The sequence below is a fragment of the Danio rerio genome, chromosome 23 (genome assembly GCF_049306965.1).
Source record: "Danio rerio strain Tuebingen ecotype United States chromosome 23, GRCz12tu, whole genome shotgun sequence".
Classification (NCBI taxonomy): Eukaryota; Metazoa; Chordata; class Actinopteri; order Cypriniformes; family Danionidae; genus Danio; species Danio rerio.
In genome coordinates, this window is record NC_133198.1 from 40,613,886 (window position 1) to 40,635,955 (window position 22,070).

The window sequence follows — 22,070 nt, forward strand, 5'->3', positions numbered from 1 at the left end:
TACTGTCATCATGGCAAAGATAAAATAAATCAGTTATTAGAAATGAGTTACTAAAAATATTATGTTTAGAAATGTGCTGAAAGAAATCTTCTCTCCATTAAACAGAAATTGGGGAAAAAATAAATAAGAGGTCTAATAATTCAGGGGGGCTAATAATTCTGACTTCAACTGTATATAAAAACATTTGATGTCATAATCACATTTTTACCTGCAGTTTTTCCCAATTCGTTTGAAAAAAAAAAAAAGCTGTTCACACAATTTGATATTAATTTGATGATAATATTCTCGCATCCAAATACTATTATAAAATAATAAAATTATAATAAACTCGGTTGTTTATTGTTTTTTAGAAAATATCTAAAATCTTTTTTTTTCAGATAGGCCTTTGTAAAAATAAAGTTCAAAATGGCTTAAAGCGGTTGATTCATTTACTGTATATTACACTGTTTATTCCTAAATCGTTATAGCTTTTATTTGTTTTATATTGGTTTATTTAATGTTTTGATTATATCCGAGATTTTTTTATATTTTTAAATGATTATAGCTCAGGCTATTTTGTTTATATTTTTAAAATTGTGTTGAGCCCTCAAAAGTGGACACATAATTAGTAAAATTGCATGTGTTTCTGTTGTATTCATATGTGAATACAAATACATTCTGTATTCATTATCGCCAGGGCTTGATATTAACTTTTCTGATCACCAACCACTGTGGCTAGTCGATTTCCAACATTACTAGCCACTCAACATTTTCACTAGTCACACTTTTGTTGTTGGGAAAATAAAATTTATATGCATGAATTTGATTTTGACATGCTAAAATTACTTGATTTAGATGTTGTGTTGTCCATGTGCCCCTTATTCATTTCACTTTTTTGTATGTTGTGTATGAGCTGCTCAATGTGCATAAGCAAATAGGTTGTGTCACATTGCAATTAGTTTTTATTTCACATGACTTTTCAGGGATCAAAAGGACTTGCCAAATTGATCTCTGACCACACCAAAAATAAATAATTCATTTTTTCTTAGCCACAAATTTTAAATGTGTCAAAACAAGCAAAATGTAGCTGTATACATGCACTTTTTTTAATTTAACAGCTGATCTTAAAAAATTACATTTAAAAATTATTATTATCACATATTATATAAGTTGATCTCATATTAAAGCAATGTTATTGTAAAAAAATATATTTAAACTATATTAACAAAAATTTACTGTAAGCAAAAGAAATCAGGTGAAAAGAAACATACCGTGAAATTTTCACAGTATGTCTGATAATATTTTTTCTTCTGGAGAAAGTCTTATTTGTTTTATTTTGCCTAGAATTAAGTATTTTTTTATTATTTTTATAAATAATAAAATTATTAGCCCCTTTTAAGCTATATATTTTTTCGATAGTCTACAGAACAAACCATCGTTATACAATAACTTGACTAATTACCCTAACCTGCCTAAAACCTAGTTAAGCCTTCAAATGTCACTTTAAGCTGTATAGAGGTGTCTTGAAAAATATCTAGTAAAATAATATTTACTGTCGTCATGGCAAAGATAAAAGAAATCATTTCTTAGAAATGAGTTATTATGTTTAGAAATGTGTTTAAAAAAATCTTCTCTCCGTTAAACAGAAATTGAGGAAAAAATAAACAGGGTGGTTAATAATCCAGGGGGGGCTAATAATTCTGACTTCAACTGTATGTGTTTATATTTTAATATACTATATATTTTTTTACATGCAATGTTGGGAGCTAGTAAAAATATTCACATATTCAGATCAAACCCTATTAGCGGTGGCCGCAGGCAATTGTGGGATTGGCCCAGATCTCTCAGACGGATCATTAAAAATGAAGATGCTGTCGCATGTCTTCTAATGATCTCCTGTGAATCTGACGCAGCATTATTTTCCTCATGGCTGGATGTGTGTGTGCTGAACGCTGCTGTTTTTCTGCCTCATCTGTTGTTCTGTGATTAACCCTGTCCTCGTCCTCATAAGCTTCTGACGTATTTAATGGAGAGTTCGGGACTGTTGTGTGTCAAAGGACTATTAATCATCCATTTGGCCTCCATTAATATCTGACCTCTTTAATTGAGAGCATCCATCTGTGTAGTTGTCATGGTCATTAGGGTGTCAGTGATGTTTCCACATGGTTGAGGTTTTAGCATGAATTGATAAATTATGTAGCTTTTATTTAAAAGAGATTTCAAAAATGTCACCGGATAATAAAGATTCAGGTTTTTTGTTTAGTTTGCCAATTTAATTTAATAAGTCTGGGGTCGCCACAGCGGAATGAACCAATGAGCCAACTTATACCTAGCATATGTTTTGTGCATAGGATTCCCTTCCAGCTACAACCCATCACTGGAAAACACGCATACACACTCAATCACACACATACACTACGGACAATTTTATCTTACCCAATTTACCTATACCCCATGTCTTTGGATTGTGGAGGAAACCAGAGCACCCGGAGGAATCCCGCACAAACACAGGGAGAACATGCAAACTCTGCACAGAAATGCCAACTGGCACAGCCGAGGCTCGATTGCTGTGAGGCGATCATGCTACCCACTGCAGCCTTTATTTTAATTGTATTTATTTATTTATTTATGAATTAGTTTAGTTTAGTTATTTATTTATGTATATTTATTTTGTTTTATTTTATTGTTTCATTATTGTTTATTTTCATTGTTTGCAATTTATATATATATATATATATATATATATATATATATATATATATATATATGTGTGTGTGTGTGTGTGTGTGTGTGTGTGTGTGTGTGTGTGTGTGTGTGTGTGTGTGTGTGTTAAAATGTATTTATTTTTTAATTTAATTTTATATTATTTTATATTATTTGCTATATATATATATTTTGTATGTTAATTTTATTTTATTTCATTTTAAGTGTTTTATTTATTTTTATTATTTTTTTTGTTTATTTATTTATTTATTTATATGTATATACATTTATTTTATTTTTAGTTTATTTTTAATTGTATTTATATAAAATTTGTTTTATTTTGTTTTTAATTGTGTTTACTTAATAATTTAATATTATTAATTGTTATTTATTTATATTATGTATATTATATTATTAATTATAATACTTGTATGTAAATACATTTATTTTATTTTATTTTTAAGTGTATTTATTTATTTTCATTATTTATGTTATGTTTATGTATATATATATATATATATATATATATATATATATATATATATATATATATATATACTTAAATTATTTATATTTATTATTTAAATAATGCAGAACGTTTTAAATTAGCTTTACAATAATTATCAGCTTCGGTTCTTGACTTTTTCCTAATTAAAGTGTAAATACTGATAGACGACAATGCACACAACATAGAACATATCAAGGCAAAGGCAAGAGCAGTTCAACTAGTGTGTTCAGCATTGAACTACATTGTGTATAAATGGGATTGTAAATATTTTTACTATAATAACTCAATTATAAAAGGGTAAAAATGATACTGCATCATTAATTAATATGTTTTAAAGCCACATTTTTAGTTATTTTTAAATATTAGCAAAAAAAGTAGGAAATTATCTATGGCACATTTAATGTAATACCGCTTGGTATATTTAACTTCGGCCCACAGCCCTCAATCAAGTTTCGTTGTTGGCCCTTTATTAGAAAAAGTTTGGGCACCCCTGTTCTAGACTAATCTTTTCACCTTTTTAAAATATGAGTTAAACTGAAGTAATTTAAATAATTAGTTTAATAAATAATACATTAATTGTACTTTTTATGTTGTTCTGCAAAACATTAGGTGTGTGCTACTGCTAATTTACAATACAAAACATTAAAACAACTTTAAGAAAAATAAAAGCAGTAAAACGTACCTACTAACAATATTTGAAAAAAAAAACTAAAACTGCTTCTTATGTGTAAACAAAGTTTCAGCTGAAACAATTGAACCAAGTCAGACATTTTCAGGTCACTCCCAAAATGGCCTGATTTTATCTGCATGATCAGTAAAGCTCCTGTAATGTCAGACGTTCCCCAGGAGATGCCTTTTAAGCAGTTTTGTAAGCGTTGATGTGTTTTTTTGTTGAAACTCCCACAGTCTGAGTGGGAGAGAAAGAGCTGGAGGACAAACACTGAACACAAGAAGATGTGTGAAGTGGGATGTGCATGCAGAAAAAAAAAAAGTGTTGTCAGAAAAAAAAAAAACAAAGTTCACCCTCTGTTTTGTGTCTGGCTGCCGATAAGAATGTCAGGCTTTATTCAGAAAGGTTGTCGTTTTTTCTTATAGCATACATTGAAATGTCAACATTGACCAATTAGAATCAAGTATTCCAGAGAGTCGTGGACTGTAATAATTGCAGATTACTGTTTTGAATTGTTTTGGTGCCATCTTGTGGTTGAATAATAAGTAGGTCAGCACACTCTCCGTTCTGCTGTTTTGTTTTTTGTTTTTTTTTGTCAGTTTTGTGTTTAGTTACACAATTAATAAACTGTTATGCTCGGAACATTATTTTATGTACGTAAGAGAGTTTAATAGAGATAGAGAGAGTGTAATAAGATAGGGATAAATACGGGAGGTTGTTTTTGCAGAATAAAGCCCAACATGCTTGTCGGCAGCCCAACATCTTATGTTGTATGAGACTAAAGGGTTTTATTCTGCAAAAACAACTTATTGAATGTACATTATCACGCTTTTTACATGGCTACTTGCCTTAAAATGTAAAAATCACGCTCAAAACATTGTTCTGGGACGTTATAGTTTGTTAATTATTTAATTAAACGCAAAGTTGACAAAAACTGATGCCGTATACACTAACCTGTGCATTCATCACCCACAAGATGGTGCCAAACATGCATGTTATTTAGTTGTCGTTATTTTGGAATAACATACCTTAAAATGATCAATGGTTGTGACTGACCAATCAGAATCAAGAACTTCAGATAGCTGGCAATAACAATTTAATTGACTTCATAAAGGGATAGTTCACTCAACAATTACAATTTATTTACTATTTACTCTCCTTAAAGTGGTTTAAAACATTTATATGTTTGTTTTTCTGTTGAACACAAAAGAAGATATTTTGAGAAATGTTAGAAACCTGTTACCACTGACTTTCATAGTAGAAATGCCACTTCCATATCACTCTGCTGTCCACGAGACCACCAGGAGACCACATGAGAAAACTAGGTTGCTGTTCAAAGGGGTGTTAGTGAGGCTAGCAGGATGCGCTCAACCTGCGTCCCAAAGCCCTAGTATAGTGAAGGGGGCTCTATAGTGTCAGTAAACACCGTGTCTTGGGTGAGACGATAAATCCTGACTCTCTGTAGTCATTAACAACCCCACGGCACTTCTCGTAATGTGTAGGGGAGTAACCCAGGCATCCTGGCCAAATTCTCTCTATTGGCCTTTACCCATCATGGCCTCCAAATCATCCTCATCCACTGAATTGGATCTATCACTGTCTCTCCACTCCACCAATGGCTGGTGTGTGGTAAGCGCACTGGCGATGTTGTCCTGTGGCTGCCACTGCATCCTTTAAGTGGATGCTGCACACTTTGGTGGTGGTGTGTAGAGACCCCCCTCCCAAGACTGCGAAGCACTTTGTGTGTATGGCCACACACGATAAATGCCCTACATGAATACACACATTACATAAGGAAAAACAAATACTGTGAAAGTCAATGGTTACAGGTAGAGATCTGTGCGACACAAAATTTTCGATCCCGCTCTTGCCCCGCAAGAGCCGGGGGGTGGGGGGGGGGGGTGTTGTTGATACCAACCACCAAACAAAAACCACCCAGCTACAAGAACCACCCAGCTACATGATACAGGGTCCAGACAGCCTATAACAAGCTGTCTGTATAAAACACACACACACACACAAAGACACACAGCACCAAGCGAGCGACACACAGCATCACGCTCTCATTCATACACATCCACACACACACACATAGACAGCAACAAACGAGCGACACACAGCATCAAGCTCTCTCATTCACACACATACATACGCATGCTCGCTCACTCGGGAGTCGGGAGCTATATGGTTAGACCGCCTGCTCCTGTTTAAAGTACACCAGTTACCGACCGCTTCCGCACTTCACTCGGAAATTTATTCATGCACCGCAAGAAATCTGGTTGGGTCCCGCGGCTCCCGCGGAACAGTGGCAGAAATGCAGACCTCTAGTTACAGGTTTCCAGCTTCCTTCAAAATACAACATAGGCTTATTCGTAAAACGTAGCCCTATATACATTTCTGGTGATCGCAAATTATGTAGCCAGAGCTACTTATGGCTGCATTTCGTCTTTAAAGCGAATGATACGAGGCAGTTGAGATACGAGGCATGGTGCCAGCAGCTGACTGTTTATCTCCATATAGACGGCTTTCCCACTGATACCAGTTAGTCCCGTGGCTCGCCGCATATGTTGGTGGACTTGAGCTACAGATAGTAGTTGATGAGTCTGGTGAAGAACGGTTCCAGAAAACAGATAAGACAAAAACTAAAATCTAAATCAACAATAAATAAATAAACAATTAAATATCAGGGTGAAAATGTGGTGAAAATCAGGAGAGGGGAATGAAGATCGAGAACTTTTGGAGGGGGAGGGTGTGGGGGGGTTGACAGGCACTTTTCATCCAAGAGAAAGGTTGAGCCCTATCTGTGCACATGTCTGGTCAGTCAGTTGACAGCGGACTCTGGTGGATTTACAAGAGAAGAGCAGCCGGGAACGGCATAAATGTATTAAATTTGAGATCTCAAGCGTACACAGCGGTCTCTGTTGGACTTGCAAAGCAAAAACTGCAAAAACTGCAAAAAAAAAAAAAAAAAAAAAAACATCTCCAGAAATGTATATGGGGTACATTATTAGATGGAGCCTGGGTTTTTTCAAAATCTCTTCTTTTGTGTTAAACAGAAGAAAGAAACTCAAGCAGGCATGCGACAAGTAAAGGGTGTGTAAATGAGAACAGAAATTTCAGTTTTGGGTGAACACTACCTGTTCCAACCACGTAACTATTTTACTCCGCTTTTTAATCAACAATACCCAGAGTTCTTGAATTTAATGCTACCATTGAAATAACTGAACAGGGTGTTGTTCGAAAACACCAGCACACAATAAAGCCAAAATAAAGAGCCGAAAATCAGATAAACATGACACTGTTGGGCTTCGCCTTGGTTAAAGACTAGGTCACCGCTTGTTATACTGTGGGATTATTATACAGCAAGCCCACAAAAGCAATCTGACATGGATATTGTGTCAATATAAAAGCTCTTCAGGAAGAACAGACATCAACAGTTGGAGGTCATTCAAGGCTCGGGAGGCGAGGAATCATTACTGGTAAGTTTTATTTCCCTTTTCCTTCTCATCTTACTGTATGCGCAGTACAAATGCATTAGCACATATCTTTTATTATTCTTAATTGATTGAACATTGTGGATTTAGAATTATATACAGCAAAGCTTAAGATCCCATTTGGCAAAAAGAAAAGAGAGAGAAAGAGAAAGTGAATTGTGAAATATACAACTGAGAGTAGTGATGCACCGGTTTGATTTTTTAAAGGCTGATTCGGATATTTTTATCTGCAAAATTGGTCGATTGGATACTGATTTCCTATTTCAATTGACTAAAATCCAGGGAAAAAATGAGCATGTTAAGAAAATGTGCATTTGCTTCTTCACATGCTGAATTTTCAGTGATGTTGTTGTTGTTGTTGATCTGTTTATTACACTTTTACAGAAATAGCAAGATATTTTTATAGAAAAATGTAAACAAATAATTTTTTCTATCTCTTCTTCCATAAACAAAGTGAAATTACTATCACACACACAAAAACAATAATAAAATTGGAAAATACATTTAAATTTTTTTTTAAATAAGGTTAGGAGTGACAACCTGAACCTGAACAACCTGAAAAATCACATGTACATAAGTGTTCACAGCCTTTGCTCAATGCTTCGTTGACGCTCCTTTGGCAGCAATTACAGCCTCAAGTCTTTTTGAATATGATGCCTCAAGTTTGGCACACTTGTCTTTGGGAATTTTTGCCCATTCCTCTTTGCAGTATACCTCTCAAGCTCTTTCAGGTTGGATGGGAAGCGACGGTGTACACCCATTTTCAGATTTCTCAATGTTCAATAGGATTTAGGTCTGGGCTCTGGCTGGGCCACTCAAGTACATTCACAGTGTTGTGAAGCCACTCCATTGATATTTTGGCGGTGTGCTTTTGGTCATTGTCTTGCTGGAAGAGGTACCGTCGCCCCAGTCTGAGATCGAGAGCACTCTGAAGCAGGTTTTCATTCAGGATGTCTCTGTACATACTCTGCTGCATTCATCTTTCCCTCTATCCTGACTAGTCTTCCAGTTCCTGCTGCTGAAAAACATCCCCACAGCATGATGCTGCCACCACCATGCTTTACTGTAGGGATGGTATGAGCTTGGTGATGAGCGGTGCCTGGTTTTCTCCAAACGTAACGCCTGGCATTCACTCCAGAGAGTTCAATTTGAGTCTCATCAGACCAGAGAATTTAGTTTCTTATGGTCTGAGAGTCCTTCAGATGCCTTTTGGCAAATTCCAGGCGGGAGTGGCTTCAGTCTGGCCACTCTACCATACAGGCCTGATTGGTGGATTGCTGCACAGATGGTTGTCCTTCTGTAAGGTTCTCCTCTCTCCACAGAAGAACGCTGGAGCTCAGACAGAGTGACCATCAGGTTATTGATCACCTCCCTGACTAAGGCCCTTCTCCCCCGATCACTCAGCTTAGATGGCCGGCCAGCTCTAGGAAGAGTCCTGGTGGTTCCAAACATCTTCCACTTACGGATGATGGAGGCTGTGCTCATTGGCACTTTCAGAGCAACAATCCTGTCTCGGAGGTCTACAGACAATTCCTTTGTCTTCATGCTTGGTTTGTGCTTTGACATGCACTGTCAGCCCTGGGCCCTTATATAGACAGGTGTATGCCTTTTCAAATCATGTTCAATCAACTGAATTTACTGCAGGTGAACTCCAATTAAGCTGCTGAAACATCTCAAGATGATTAGTGGAAACAGAATGTACCTGAGCTCAATTTAGAGCTTCAAGGCAAAGACTGTGAATCTTTATGTACATGTGATTTTTCAGGTTTTTAATTGTTAATAAATTTGCAACAATTAAAAAAAACTCTTTTTTCACATTGTCATTATGGGGTATTGAGTGTAGAATTTTGAGGAAATAAATTAATTTAATCCATTTTGAAACAAGGCTGTAACATAAAATAAATGTGGAAATAGTGAATATGAATACTTTCCGGATGCACTGTAAATGCACCACAATACATTGTTCACTGAGAAATGGATAAAAATATTCATTTTCAAAATGGGGTGTACTCAATTATGCTAAGCACTGTATGTGACCATTGACTTCCATCAGACTAAATACTCTGGGAGTCAATGGTTGCAGATTTTTAACATTTTTCACAATATCCTCGTGTTCAACAGAAAAAAAGAAACTAAAAATGGTTTAAAGCAAGTAAATGATGACAGATTTTTCAGTTTTTGGTGAACTATCCCTTTAATGTTGAAAATATAAGGAGATTGCGGAAGTATAAAATGAAGGAAGGGTAAAGTTAGACAGTTTGTTGATGAAAAACTGCATTTTGTTTAGTTTTTTCATGTGTTTTCAGCCATTTGAGCTCATCTCAAATGATCTGATCTCTATTTCATTTGTAGACTCTGTAGTATAACGTTGTTTCAGTGCAGTTTGTATGCAAATCTGGACATATCACCCGAAAACAAATGAAACAAATCAGTTAAAAAGCATTAATAAATCCACCAGTGAGATTTTTATGATTGCCAGATATTTATACACTCTTGTAAAAACTGTAATGGGATTCTATTAAAGGATTCAAGCAGATATAAAAACTTTTTTTTGCAATAATTTGTACTTATTTTATTTTATTTCAGCGCTGCTGGAATGGCTCAGTTATTGTGGGTATTTCTTGTGCTTGCTGTAATGGTCAGAGGTAAGCGATGGATTTTTATATTAGATATGTAAAATAAAAAGATAAAATGATTCATTGGATTTACTTCATTTTTAAAAAATAATTGCTTGCAAATGTATATGGGCTGAATTTAAACAAACAAATTAAATTTAGTAATGTTCAACTTAATTTGTTTGATTAAATTTAGCCTATATAAATTGTTTGCAACCAATTACCTTAATAAATTGAGTAAATTCAATGAATCTTTTCGTATGTGTGTGTGTGTGTGTGTGTGTGTGTGTGTGTGTGTGTGTGTGTGTGTTTAATATGCATATTATTAAGGAAGAATTTGCATGTAAAAAGTTCCTGATTCATCAATAAGTTATATATCAGGATTTTAAAAAGTCAAGTTTTAATCACGTTTTAAATGCATTTAACAACACTAAATTTATTGCTGTACTTTTGTTTTTTTGTTTTATTTTTTTTTTGACTAGATGCATTCTCACAAAGGATTATCGGGGGTCAGGAGGTCGTGCCTTACTCCATCAAGTACCAGGTGTCTCTTCAGGTGGACAGAAAGCATTTTTGTGGAGGAACACTGATTCAGCCGCAGTGGGTGTTGACTGCTGCCCACTGCTGGAGACCGTATGTACTGCAGCCTGAATACACACTTCATCAGTCTACAGTGGCCATCGTAAATGAATACACTGCCTTTAAATAAATATTGCTTTCATTTTTTTGTGAATTTGTACGATTTATAAAGATAAAGTCTAAATTATTAGCCCCCAGTGAAATTGTTAATTCATTAAAAATATATTTCACATGTGTTGTTTAATGGAGACAGTTTTCAAAGCATTTTTAAACAAATTAGTTATTAGAAATTAGTTATTAAAACTATTATATTTGGTCTTTGCCTTGATGACAGTACATAATGTTTTACCAGTTATTTTGCAAGATTCCAGTATTCAGATTAAAGTGCAATTTAAAGCCCTAACTAGGTTAACTGTAGCTTAGGATAATATAACATGTCATTGGATAACAGTGATTTGTTCCTGTAGACAATCTGAAAGCAAATCGTAAAGGGCCTAAGAATCTTGACCATTAAATAGTTTTGTTTTTTAATTAAAACAGCTTTTATTCCAGCCAAACTAATATAAAATGGACATTCAGCACAGTTAAAATATGGGTTAAAAATGCATATAACCCAAGTATTTTCACTGTGTATAATGTCAAATGTATTTTTGGTTGAAATAAAAGCTGTTTTAATTAAAATTAATAATAATGAATAAATAAAATATTTGTATATATATGTTAATTTTTTTCCTGATTGTCTATTATAAAATTGACATTCTAGGCAGTTAAAATAGTTGTGTTAAAAATGCCCCAACATATAACCCAACTATTTTAACTGCGTAGAATGTCAAATTTATTTTATTTGGGCTGAAATTAAAGCTGTTTTAATAAAAATAAATAAATAAATAAATAAATAAATAAATAAATAAATAAATAAACTATTTTACGGTCATTTTTTTCCGACTTTCTAATATAAATTTGACATTCTACGCAGGTAAAATAGTTGGATTAAAAATACCCCAACATATAACCCAGCTATAGGTTATTATAGCACCTTGCCAACTATGGGTTATTTTAACCCAATGCATTGGGTTATTTTGACTAAATGTCATTTTAATGTTTCCATTCTGGTAGTATACTATTGCTACTATTATAGCTCTACTATTAATCACTATTAATAATAAATAACATACAGTTTTAAATAATATTGATTTTTTTTTTTGTTTCCATTACATTTTAAATTCCAGACACTAAAAGAAATTTAAAATAATAACAAAATATATGTACTTACCTAGTTTTGCAATGGAGAAATGATAAGTGGAAGGCTGCAAGGGTTCATCTCCAGGGGTATTATAATACTTCTGACTCCAACTGTATATATCACTGCATTTTAATAACTGATTTATTAACTTAGCATTGTGTAGAATTTTAGGATAAACATAAATAATACATTTAAATTCAAACAATGCATTTAAAAGAAATTACAACCTAGGAAAAATATCTTTAAAAGAGTTATTTAATATAGTTTCCTTTTTTTCCTGTTCATAATTTCATAATATTTTATTCAGGTAAATGGACATATTTATGCAATATGATCTTTTACAATTATTTTGTTAGAAAAGCTTTTGTTTTTGGTACTGCCTAATCTAATGAAAAGCAAATAAGCAGGATGTGCACAATAACTTGCATAAGATCCCATAGACCAGGGGTGTCAAACTCATTTCCTGGAGAGCCGCAGGCCTGCACAGTTTAGTTCCAACCCTGCTCCAACACACTATTCTGTACAGAGAGGTCGTGTTTTGATCTTCGGTTTCACTCAATCATGTGATGCTATTTTTATTTTTGAACACAACTTTACAACACAACTAACTTCGAAATTTGTCGCACAAGCTTGCAATTCCAGTCTGTCACAATCACATGCTTATGAATGAAAGTCTATGGGGCGAAAATTGCTGTATGACCAGTAGGTTCCTGTAGGTTTCAAACAAACCTGAAGAACTTAATTAGTTTGGTTAATTAGATCAAGTGTGTTTAATTAGGGTTGGAACTAAACTGTGCAAAGCCGTGACTCTCCAGGAACTGAGTTGGACACCTGTGATCTAGACAGTATTAAGTAATAATAAAGAATACAATAAAATAAGTAAATTTAAATAATAAATACAGTAATTATTTTCAGATAGGTCTACAGTATTTAGTCGTACTCATTTATGCTGACCACCACTGTAGATTTGCTCAGTAAAACAACATAGGCATTTTACTTTAATTGAATGTATTTCTTTCACTCACACAAAATAAATCTGAATGTTGTGTTGTATTCGGGAGAACAGGGCCAGTGTGATTCAGGTGGTGCTGAGTGAGCACAATCTCGCTGTAGAAGAGGGATTTGAGCAAGTGTGTACTGTGGCCAAAGTGTTCAGTCATGTTGCCTACAATCCGAAAACTTTTAACAATGACATCATGATTATTAAGGTAAGAAATCCACTAACAAATGCTCAAAACTACAGATGAATCCTTCTATTTGATGCCTGATGAAACTTTCTATTTGATATCTGTTTGATATTAAAACAATTTGTACTGTAATGCATATGGATTGAAGCACATGCACACACCTATACAGAGTAAAGGCTGAAATTATTTGAAGTTACTTCAGGTTGCTCAAGGTTACTTAAAGTGAAGTTACTTAAAGACTTAGTTACTTTTATTCAACCAGCAATTTGTTTATTATTATTATTATTATTATTATTATTATTATTATTATTATTATTATCATCATCATCATTATTTTTGTTGTTGTTGTTATTAATTAATATTATTAATAATAATAATAATAACAATAATAATAAGAGGCATCATTGTGGAAAAAATAAATATTTTTTCAGCTTTTATTTACACTCGAACAAAAACTTTAAGTCAGAATTTTCCAGTGTTATGAATCATTTTGGGCTTGACTGTATATATAAACCTTAAAATTCAATGACAAATTCAATGACAATTTAATATATGTTCACATGGAAAATGCATTTTTATGAAAATGTATAATTATTATTCATCTTGCTTTTTTATTTGTTTTATGCTATTTACATAACATTTCTTTTATATTCAATTTATTTAGGATAAAAAAACAAAAAGATCTCAAAATTTGAATCAGTAGTACAGATATATTTGGTTTTATATTCAAAAAATACTTTTTATTTTAGCTTTTAAGCACTGCTTATGTCTGTAAAAATTCCACATAAAACAAATCACAGACTTCAGCTTTCTACGTTACTTTCAAAAACACAGATTTCTTTACCACCTTGTTCTTTGGATATCTTTATTTTCTTTGGAAATTAAGTAAGGCACAACACTGGTCAGGTCCAGAGCATGTTTTGATGTTGGCTTATAAGCGAGTTGTTTATTTAATGTTTGCAGAATTGTGTGCTGACTAGCTTTTGATATAAAGTGTCCTTATCTGCTGGATATACTGTTCTTCTAAAAAACTAAATAAAATAGTAAAAAATAAAACAAATCAATGACAAATAGATAAAAAAAAACACAAAATTAAACCACAGTAAACCTTGAAACTGATTATCGTCCCATGCCTAATGAAGACTGAATATTTATTTTTCCTCAGCTCACTGCTCCAGCACAGATAAATGCGTATGTTCAGCCAGCGCTGTTGCCCACCGCAGACACACCAGAGTTGGCTGGAGGAAGCAGCTGCACTGTGAGCGGATGGGGAGTGACGCGGCTTTACAACTTCTATCTGTCACCTATTCTGCGCGCGGTGGATGTGGAAATCTTCAGCAGCTGCCAGTTATACTACTACTACAGAGTCAACGACAACATGATCTGTGCTGGCTCACGTTTCGGTGGAAAAGATTCATGCCAGGTAATCAGATGGGGTTTAAATGCAACAGAGAGGGAAAAAAAGCTATTCTTTTTATCTTGTTTTTAGTCCAAATATCTGAACATTCTTAAATAAAGAAGCATTTTCTAAAAAAAAAAAAAAATTATATTAAAATATTAAAGTGGCAGCACGGTGGCACAGTGGATGGCGCTATCGCCTCACAGCAAGAAGGTTGCTGGTTTGAGTCCCAGCTGGACCAGTTGGCATTTCTGTGTGGAGTTTGCATGTTCTCCTCGTGTTGGCATGGGTTCCCTCCGGTTGCTCAGAAATTCCACCAATAAGAGAGGTACAGCAAGGAAAGCACATCAAAACTGAGTTTTTAGCTCCACCCACTTCTATAAAGTGCCACAGATGATATAGTTAAAGGGCCATGAAACCCCCTAGTTTCAGCAGGGTTTTTTCGCACTTCTACTTTGGAAAAAGTCAGGAAAGTGGGTGTGTCCAGCTCTGTTTAGGGGCAAGTGTTGGAGGAGGGAAAGAGGGAAGGTCTGTAAAAATTTGCATAAAAATGGGAGTGTCGGTTTGGGCACATGCTGATTTTCACAGAAGCAAAACAAACACACAGACGCAGGGGAGAAAGACAGTGACTGTGTTTACACGGACATCAATAAGCCAATTATTTGCTAAATTATTAAATGGTGAACTTTTCGGGTAGTTTGGCTCTTTCATTCAGGAATTTCATTCATGCCCCTCGTGACAAAAGAGATATTTGATTTGAGGAATTGATGAAAGCGTGTAGGTAGCGTCAGAGAGCCGTGTGTGTTATTCCTGTCATAAAATGCGGCAAAAATCCTACACGACGATAAGTTTGATTGTGGTACTTTATACTCGGAGAGCAGCATTTACAGCAGATTTTCCAGTCCATAATATTGTAGTGATATTAACGTACGGTAAACTTTATTAACTTAGAAATCATCTGACTAAGGTCCGTCTTTAAACACTGAAAGAGTACTGCTGACCATACGAACTAACCTTGCCTCTGAATAAACAAACAAAGACCACTGATCCATCACTTACCAAATCTGTAGAGACAGGACAATCAACACCAACTGGAGCCGCGTCTTTATTAAAAGCAGACGAGCAGCAAATCCGAATTTCACCATTTCCAGATGAGAAAAGCTCTCGGGTAAACAATGTTCCTTAGACAATTTTTTCTATGGCGCGTTGCGTGCACTGTAATCCACACGTGAGTCCAGCTGCGCTCTCATAGAGGGAAAATGAAAACAAAACCTTCACTGCAGCAAATTATAAAAGCGACACTGATGACTCGTTTCGCCAAACTATTCTTGTTCTCCCGCTTGGCAACACAATACAGCGTCAGAACACTGTAACAGGTAAAAACTGTCTTCGAAGCGCTCATACATACACAATAAAGCACTCTGATTGGTTTGAACCAAGTCTTTCTTATGAATGAATACAGCACACTCAGATACGTCACAAGGTACTCCCAGGTAGAGACAGCCAGTCCATATGCTGGAATACACGTTAAGATCTCATGGTCGTTACGCAGCTTCAAAAATTAGTTCCAAACCAGAGGTACAAATTTGCTTGAAATAACGCAAAAACAGCCAATTTTACCTTTTAATGAAACATGTGTCCTGATTATGTTTTTAGCATTGTGGGACACATACACAACTGTCAACAGCTCAAAAAATGTGTTTTGGTGTTTCGTGACACTTTAAGTTGGTCTTCGTGCATTTTCAAAATACTTAAATATTAGAACATTTGTCTATTTGTCTACAAAATCTGTTATGTTTTGTTTCTCCTTTTATTTGTGTGGTTCATGGCTTATAATGATTCGATGAATGGCAAAAACTCCTGTTGTAAAAATAATATCAGCTATGGACTATTATACACTGAAAAAAAACATCATTTGTTTTCTCAATAACTTTATCAGAATCAATCTTTGGAAAGACTTTATAAAGAGGCTATTAAACATTGATAATATACTATTCTTTTTTTTTTGTCAGTTATATTTGGAATAAACACTATTCATCTTATTTACTGACCCCTTAGACCTTTTCTGTATGAGCTCTGACTGAGTACTTCGTTTGACCCCTCAAAAACACTTGCTTTGTCAAAACAATGGGCAATTTCCTTTGTTTATGATGCCGTATAAACCCTCCCAGAGGTCCCACCAGAGGGAACACAGGTGTGGTCAGACAATTCAGACAAATGTTAGATGAGCTCTGATATGGCACAGCTTTTCAGGACTTCAGTCTTCAGCCTGTGGGTTTGGTTCAAATTTAGGTGTCATTTAGGCACATAATAGATACTAAAGTTTTGTTATCTGGACACTTTTGTTACATCTGAACCTTTTAAAGGGACAGCTCACAACAAAAACCTGATCCTCAAGTGGCACCAAATCTTTGTTAAGTTTTTTTTTAATTGGTTTTCTAACACAAAATAATACTTTTTTAAGAGGGTTTGAAACTGGAACCTATTGACATCCATAGTAAAAAATAATAATAATAATAATAATATTAGAAATAAAATACTATTTAAAATGGTGGCTACAAATTTTAGGACTTGACAGTTTATAATGACAATTATCATTTTTGGCTGAACTGTCTTTTTCTTTCGGCTTAGACCCTTATTTATCAGGGGTCGCCACCAAGGTTATTACAGTTAGCGAAAACTAACGAAAAAACGAAAACTAAAATGTAAAATAATTGTCGTTTACTGAAATAAAAATAAAAACAAGAGTTTTTTTAAAAAACTAGAACTAACTGAAACTATTGTGTACATACAAAACTAACCAAAACTAACTAAAATTGTAGCAAAAACCTGCTTTGTTTTCGTATTTGTAAATGTATTTAATAAATAATCCTTTGAGAAGTAAATATAATCCGCGCTGCAGGTGTTTGTGTTTGACCCTTTCGCACCTCTCCTGCTGTCACTGGCCAGATCGAGCCGGCTCTCCTCCAGTCATCCTCGCTGTTGCTCCCGCGACAAAAACAACGAGTGGACATGACAGCAGCACGGTGACAGCATTAAATACAAAGACTTAAAACTATTACCTTAATCTTTCCCACTTGTCTTTCTCGTGATGAAGAGTAGGCAAAATCTAAGTGCGGACTGGCCCCTGGGGCTGTGCCCATAATGCCCATTGGTTAATCTGGCCCTGCCCATCACTACTGTGTGTCTAACCTCAGGAGCAGCCTTGCACACATATTGTACTTAAGACTGCAATCTTGTGGGCTGTTGTATTTGAATTTGAGGATGGGTAGATGGTTGTGGTAGATGATAGTGTTCATGTGTCCTCAGAATGCATGTTTCATGACTGAGTTTTTGTAATACAATATTTATCCTGTTAATTTTGAATCTTGCACCTAACAAATATCCTCATTTAGAAAAAAACTAAAACTAATACTGAAACTAATAAAAACTAAACTAAAACTAAGACATTTTTAAAATATAGAAACTAATAAAAACTAAGAAATCTACCTCTGAAACTAATTAAAACTAACTGAATTTAAAAACAAAAGGTCAAAACGAAATGGAAACTAAAACTAATGAAAAATCCAAAAATATTTTAACCTTTATCGCCACAGCGGAATGAACTGCCAACTTATCCAACATATGTTTTACACAGTGGATACCCTGTCAGCTGCAACCCAACACTCGGAAACATCCATATACTCTCATTCTCACACACACTCACACACTACGGCCAATTTAGTCTATCCAGTTTAGCTATACTTCATGTGTTTGGACTGGGGGTGAAACCAGAGCACCTGGAGGAAACCCACACCAACACTGGGAGAATATGCAAACCCATGCCAACTGACCCAGCTGGGACTCAAACCAGTGACCTTCTTGCTGTGAGGTGACTGTGCTAACCACTGAGCCGCTCTTTAATATATTTATTTGATAAATTATTTAAACTTTATCTAACACTATATAAGATTGGTTTAAATTGTTTTAAACAATTGTAGTCTGAAGAATAGAGAGCGCCAATATAAATGTATAAAAAAAGGATAAAAAGTTAAATTCAGTTTCAGTTAAATTATTATAAGGTAACTTTGAAAAATAAGTAAAGTTACATTGTATACAATAAATTAAAAATATTCGGCTTTCATTCCAAAAATAAAAGATGGGTCAAACTTTAGAATAACAAATATATATATAATATAAATATATTACTGTATTTTGGAGTGTTATGAAAGTGTTTTAAACAATTTAACTTTGGAAAAATTCTAATGTAAAACTAAACCGTTAAAAACTGGCATTCAACAGTGTACGACCACACAGTCTTTAATATTTTGTTCGAACATTAGTTTAAACGAATTGTAACTTCTCTTGAGGACACTTTAAAGAATTTTTACTGTAAAGAATGGAAAGCACAGAAAAAAACTATCATTTTAAATTAAGTATGTTGTATTAACAAGCAACATGGTGGCTCATTGGTTAGAGGTGTCGCCTCATAGCAAGAAGGACGCTGGTTTGAGTCCCAGGCTGGGTCAGTTGGCATTTCTGTGTTGAGTTTGCATGTTCTCATGCTGCCATGGGCTTCCCTCCAGGTGCTCCAGTTTCCCCCACATGCGCTGTAGATGAATTGAATAATCTAAACTGGCGGTAGTCTATGTGTGCATTTGAGAGTATATGGGTGTTTCCCAGTACTGGATTGTAGCTGGAAGGGCAACCGCTGTGTAAAACATATGCTGGATAAGTTGTTCATTCCGTTGTGGCGAACCCTGATAAATAAAGTGAAAAAGCTAAAGGAAAATGATTGAATGAATGCAGTATTAGCGCAGACACTATAAAGTGCAGGATAGGATTGACAACCTAGTGGTAGGACTAAGTATTTCAGTCCAAATTCAAAATATTGAAGAGAGTTTTTTTTTTTTTTTACCCAGCACCTCCTTGACTGATTTGATGCACACGCAGGTTGCCAGATTGATGACATCAACTGCAGCAAATGTGTCTGATGATCAAGCTTTACGCTGTACATTTACGTTTAAATTATTTGAATTGTTTGCAAATAAAAAACACACCTTATGAATGTGTCTCTCATTTTGGAGTCTGCTACCGTCCTCAAATATTTACATTTCAAGACTGAAAATAAATATGCTGTTTTCAGCCAAGGCAATCTGGGGTACTAAAATATAATTGGGTAAACTGGGAGTGGGTGGAGTTACACAGACCAAAAACAGACATTCTAACACGAAATGACTATTTTCCGAAGAAGAAGAACTGACTTTAGCATTGGCAATGTCTGAAATCGCATACTTCCCTAGTGTACAGTATAGGAAAAACATTATGTGAGCAGATTAGTATGTCCAAATTCATAGTATTCGAAAAACTATAGGCGAAAAGTACCCGGATGACCTACTAATTCCAATGAGATTCTAAAGTGTGCATCTAATGGACGTAAGATCGAATTCAAATGTAGTACATACTTGAGTTGTAGGCGATTTTGGACGCAGCCATTGTGAGTCATTCAACTAAATTGTCATTTTTAATTATCTAATCTTGTGGCACTCTGTTTTCTCAGGGAGATTCAGGTGGCCCACTCATTTGTGATGGCTATCTTGAAGGCATTGTGTCGTGGGGAATTGGCTGCGCTCTTCCGTACTATCCTGGCGTCTACACAAAAGTGAGAAACTACAACCGCTGGATCGACTGGATCATCAGCACTGAAAGCTGAAAAACAGGTTCAACTGAATGAAGGAAAGATTCCCCTTTTTTTTTTTTTTTTTTTGCTGAATCCATCTTTCAAACCATGTTTGTCTTTAAAAATAGATCCTACTTCAAGAACTGATCCATTCACACGATTGCTTTTCAAAGTCCAAACTTTTAAAAATGGAATAAATTTTTATTTGTGTTTAATATGTAATGATCAAGATGAGTTTTGCTGTTGTTGTTGCTGATTTAAAAACAGATGACCGGATTTCTTTCTTATTTCTCATTCGATCTGAATCACCCATTTAGCAAAGAATTCTGGCCCAGATTTGGCATAAAGCTGGCACAGCAGGCATTCATTTGGCACTGGCATACAGCATGTGGGTTTGGCAGAGATGACATGGTCTTTAAGGCGAACTACAAGACATGGGACTCAATTCAAATGTAGTTTTTGGCACGGATGTTAAAAAACTGATATGTGGGCCACGTAAGTTTGGCCTATCTGGACCCACATTTCAAATACATTTTAATTATTTTTGAGTAAATTCCACCAATCCGGGGTGCGTTTCCCAAACAACAACAACATAACTCCCAGCTGAACTATCAAAATAATACTAACAATTATTCTTTAAATCTTATATAGCGCTTTTCTGGGCACTCAAAGCGCTTTACACATAAGAGGGAATCTCCTCATCCACCACCAGTGCGCAGCATCCACCTGGATGATGCGACGGCAGTTATTTTGCACCAGACCGCACACCAGCTGATTGGTGGAGAGGAGACAGTGATGAAGCCAATTATGATATGGGGAGGGTTAGGAGGCCATGATGGACAGAGGCCAGTGGGAAAATTTGGCGAGGATGTAGAGGTTAAACCCCAACTATTTTGAAGGACATCCTGGGATTTTAACGACCACAGAGAGTCGTGACCTCGGTTTAATGTCTCGTTCGAAAGACGGTGATCCAAAAAGATCATAGTACAATGCATCATTTAGGAATAGAATGATGTAGAAAAAAAAAAGTCCAATATTAGTTTTGGTAAAAACCATAGACTGTAAAATACATGGACGTAGTATCCGTGACGTCACCCATAGGTTTCTAAAGAACGCAAAAGAAGCCACAAGTAGGCGTGGCCAACTGTCGCCATTTTGTTCGAGCGTCATCACACCCACGGCGGGATACCAAACAAGGGCAAAAAGGCGGAGAGTGAGCGGAGCTACAGACACCTGCTGGCATTTTGCTTGGACCTGGTTCAGACACACTTTACTTTGGGAGAACGCTTAATACTTTATCACCTGTGACTCGTTTGTATTCTGACCACTTGTGCTTGGTTGTACACTATATCAATAAAGTGTTTAGACTTTTAAAAACACTGCTGTAATACACTGAGCCACTAAACATTGTTCTTATGACGTTTTTCAACAGGAGGAAAACGTGAATTACTTCCAAACACTTCAGATATAGTCTGTGTTAGTTAATGTAAGACTATTGATGAAATCCAGCATAACACTGCATGACAACTCTTCAGATGACTGTTCGAGAGCCTACAGCTAATCAATTCGTCAGATTCTGGAGTGCCTTACAGCTCTAAATATAAATATAAACGATAAATGATCTTAAATAAAACAAATACATGTATAGAGATGGTATATAAGTATATAACTTTACTCACATGGGAAACGGAGGCCACGTGAATGGTTTGTGAGCACAATTAAATGCACTCAGCATCCCATGCCATTTAATAATTGTAGGAAACAAGTCCAAAAGACAACAAACTGTGTAAAGCCACATAAAACAACACAGAAATACGATAAATATGCCGAGTTCAGTGGCTAATCTGCAGGATTCAGCTGAGGTGACGTGACGGCGACCAACGAGACCTAGCTGTCAATCAAGTGGCCACGCCCTTAATTATGCAAACTTAATATAAAGGAAACGGATGAGTTCTAAAAAAAAATATTCCTGAGTATTGGCTTCCTGAGAGAGAGCGGGAGGTTGCCGCTTGGTAAAAACATGCACTTCTTTTC

At 35.2% G+C, this 22,070-nt stretch overlaps 1 protein-coding gene and 1 long non-coding RNA gene across 3 annotated transcripts in view; both read left to right on the forward strand.

Annotated features, from left to right (window-relative positions):
- LOC101884801 (uncharacterized) overlaps positions 1-804 on the forward strand; it is a 177,623-nt gene extending 176,819 nt beyond the window's left edge. The window contains exon 7 of the long non-coding RNA XR_223757.5: positions 145-804. This is a non-coding gene — a long non-coding RNA (uncharacterized lncRNA). The remainder of the gene's footprint in view (positions 1-144) is intronic.
- A 6,498-nt stretch (positions 805-7,302) lies between these two features.
- On the forward strand, positions 7,303-21,413 carry LOC560023 (trypsin I-P1-like). 2 transcript variants are annotated; one of them, NM_001386493.1, is given in 6 exon segments: positions 7,303-7,339; positions 9,941-9,999; positions 10,452-10,602; positions 12,858-12,999; positions 14,144-14,401; positions 19,917-20,576. In NM_001386493.1, coding segments are annotated over 5 exon segments (753 nt in total). In that variant the 5' UTR covers positions 7,303-7,339; positions 9,941-9,950; the 3' UTR covers positions 20,070-20,576.
- Positions 21,414-22,070: the final 657 nt, after the last annotated feature.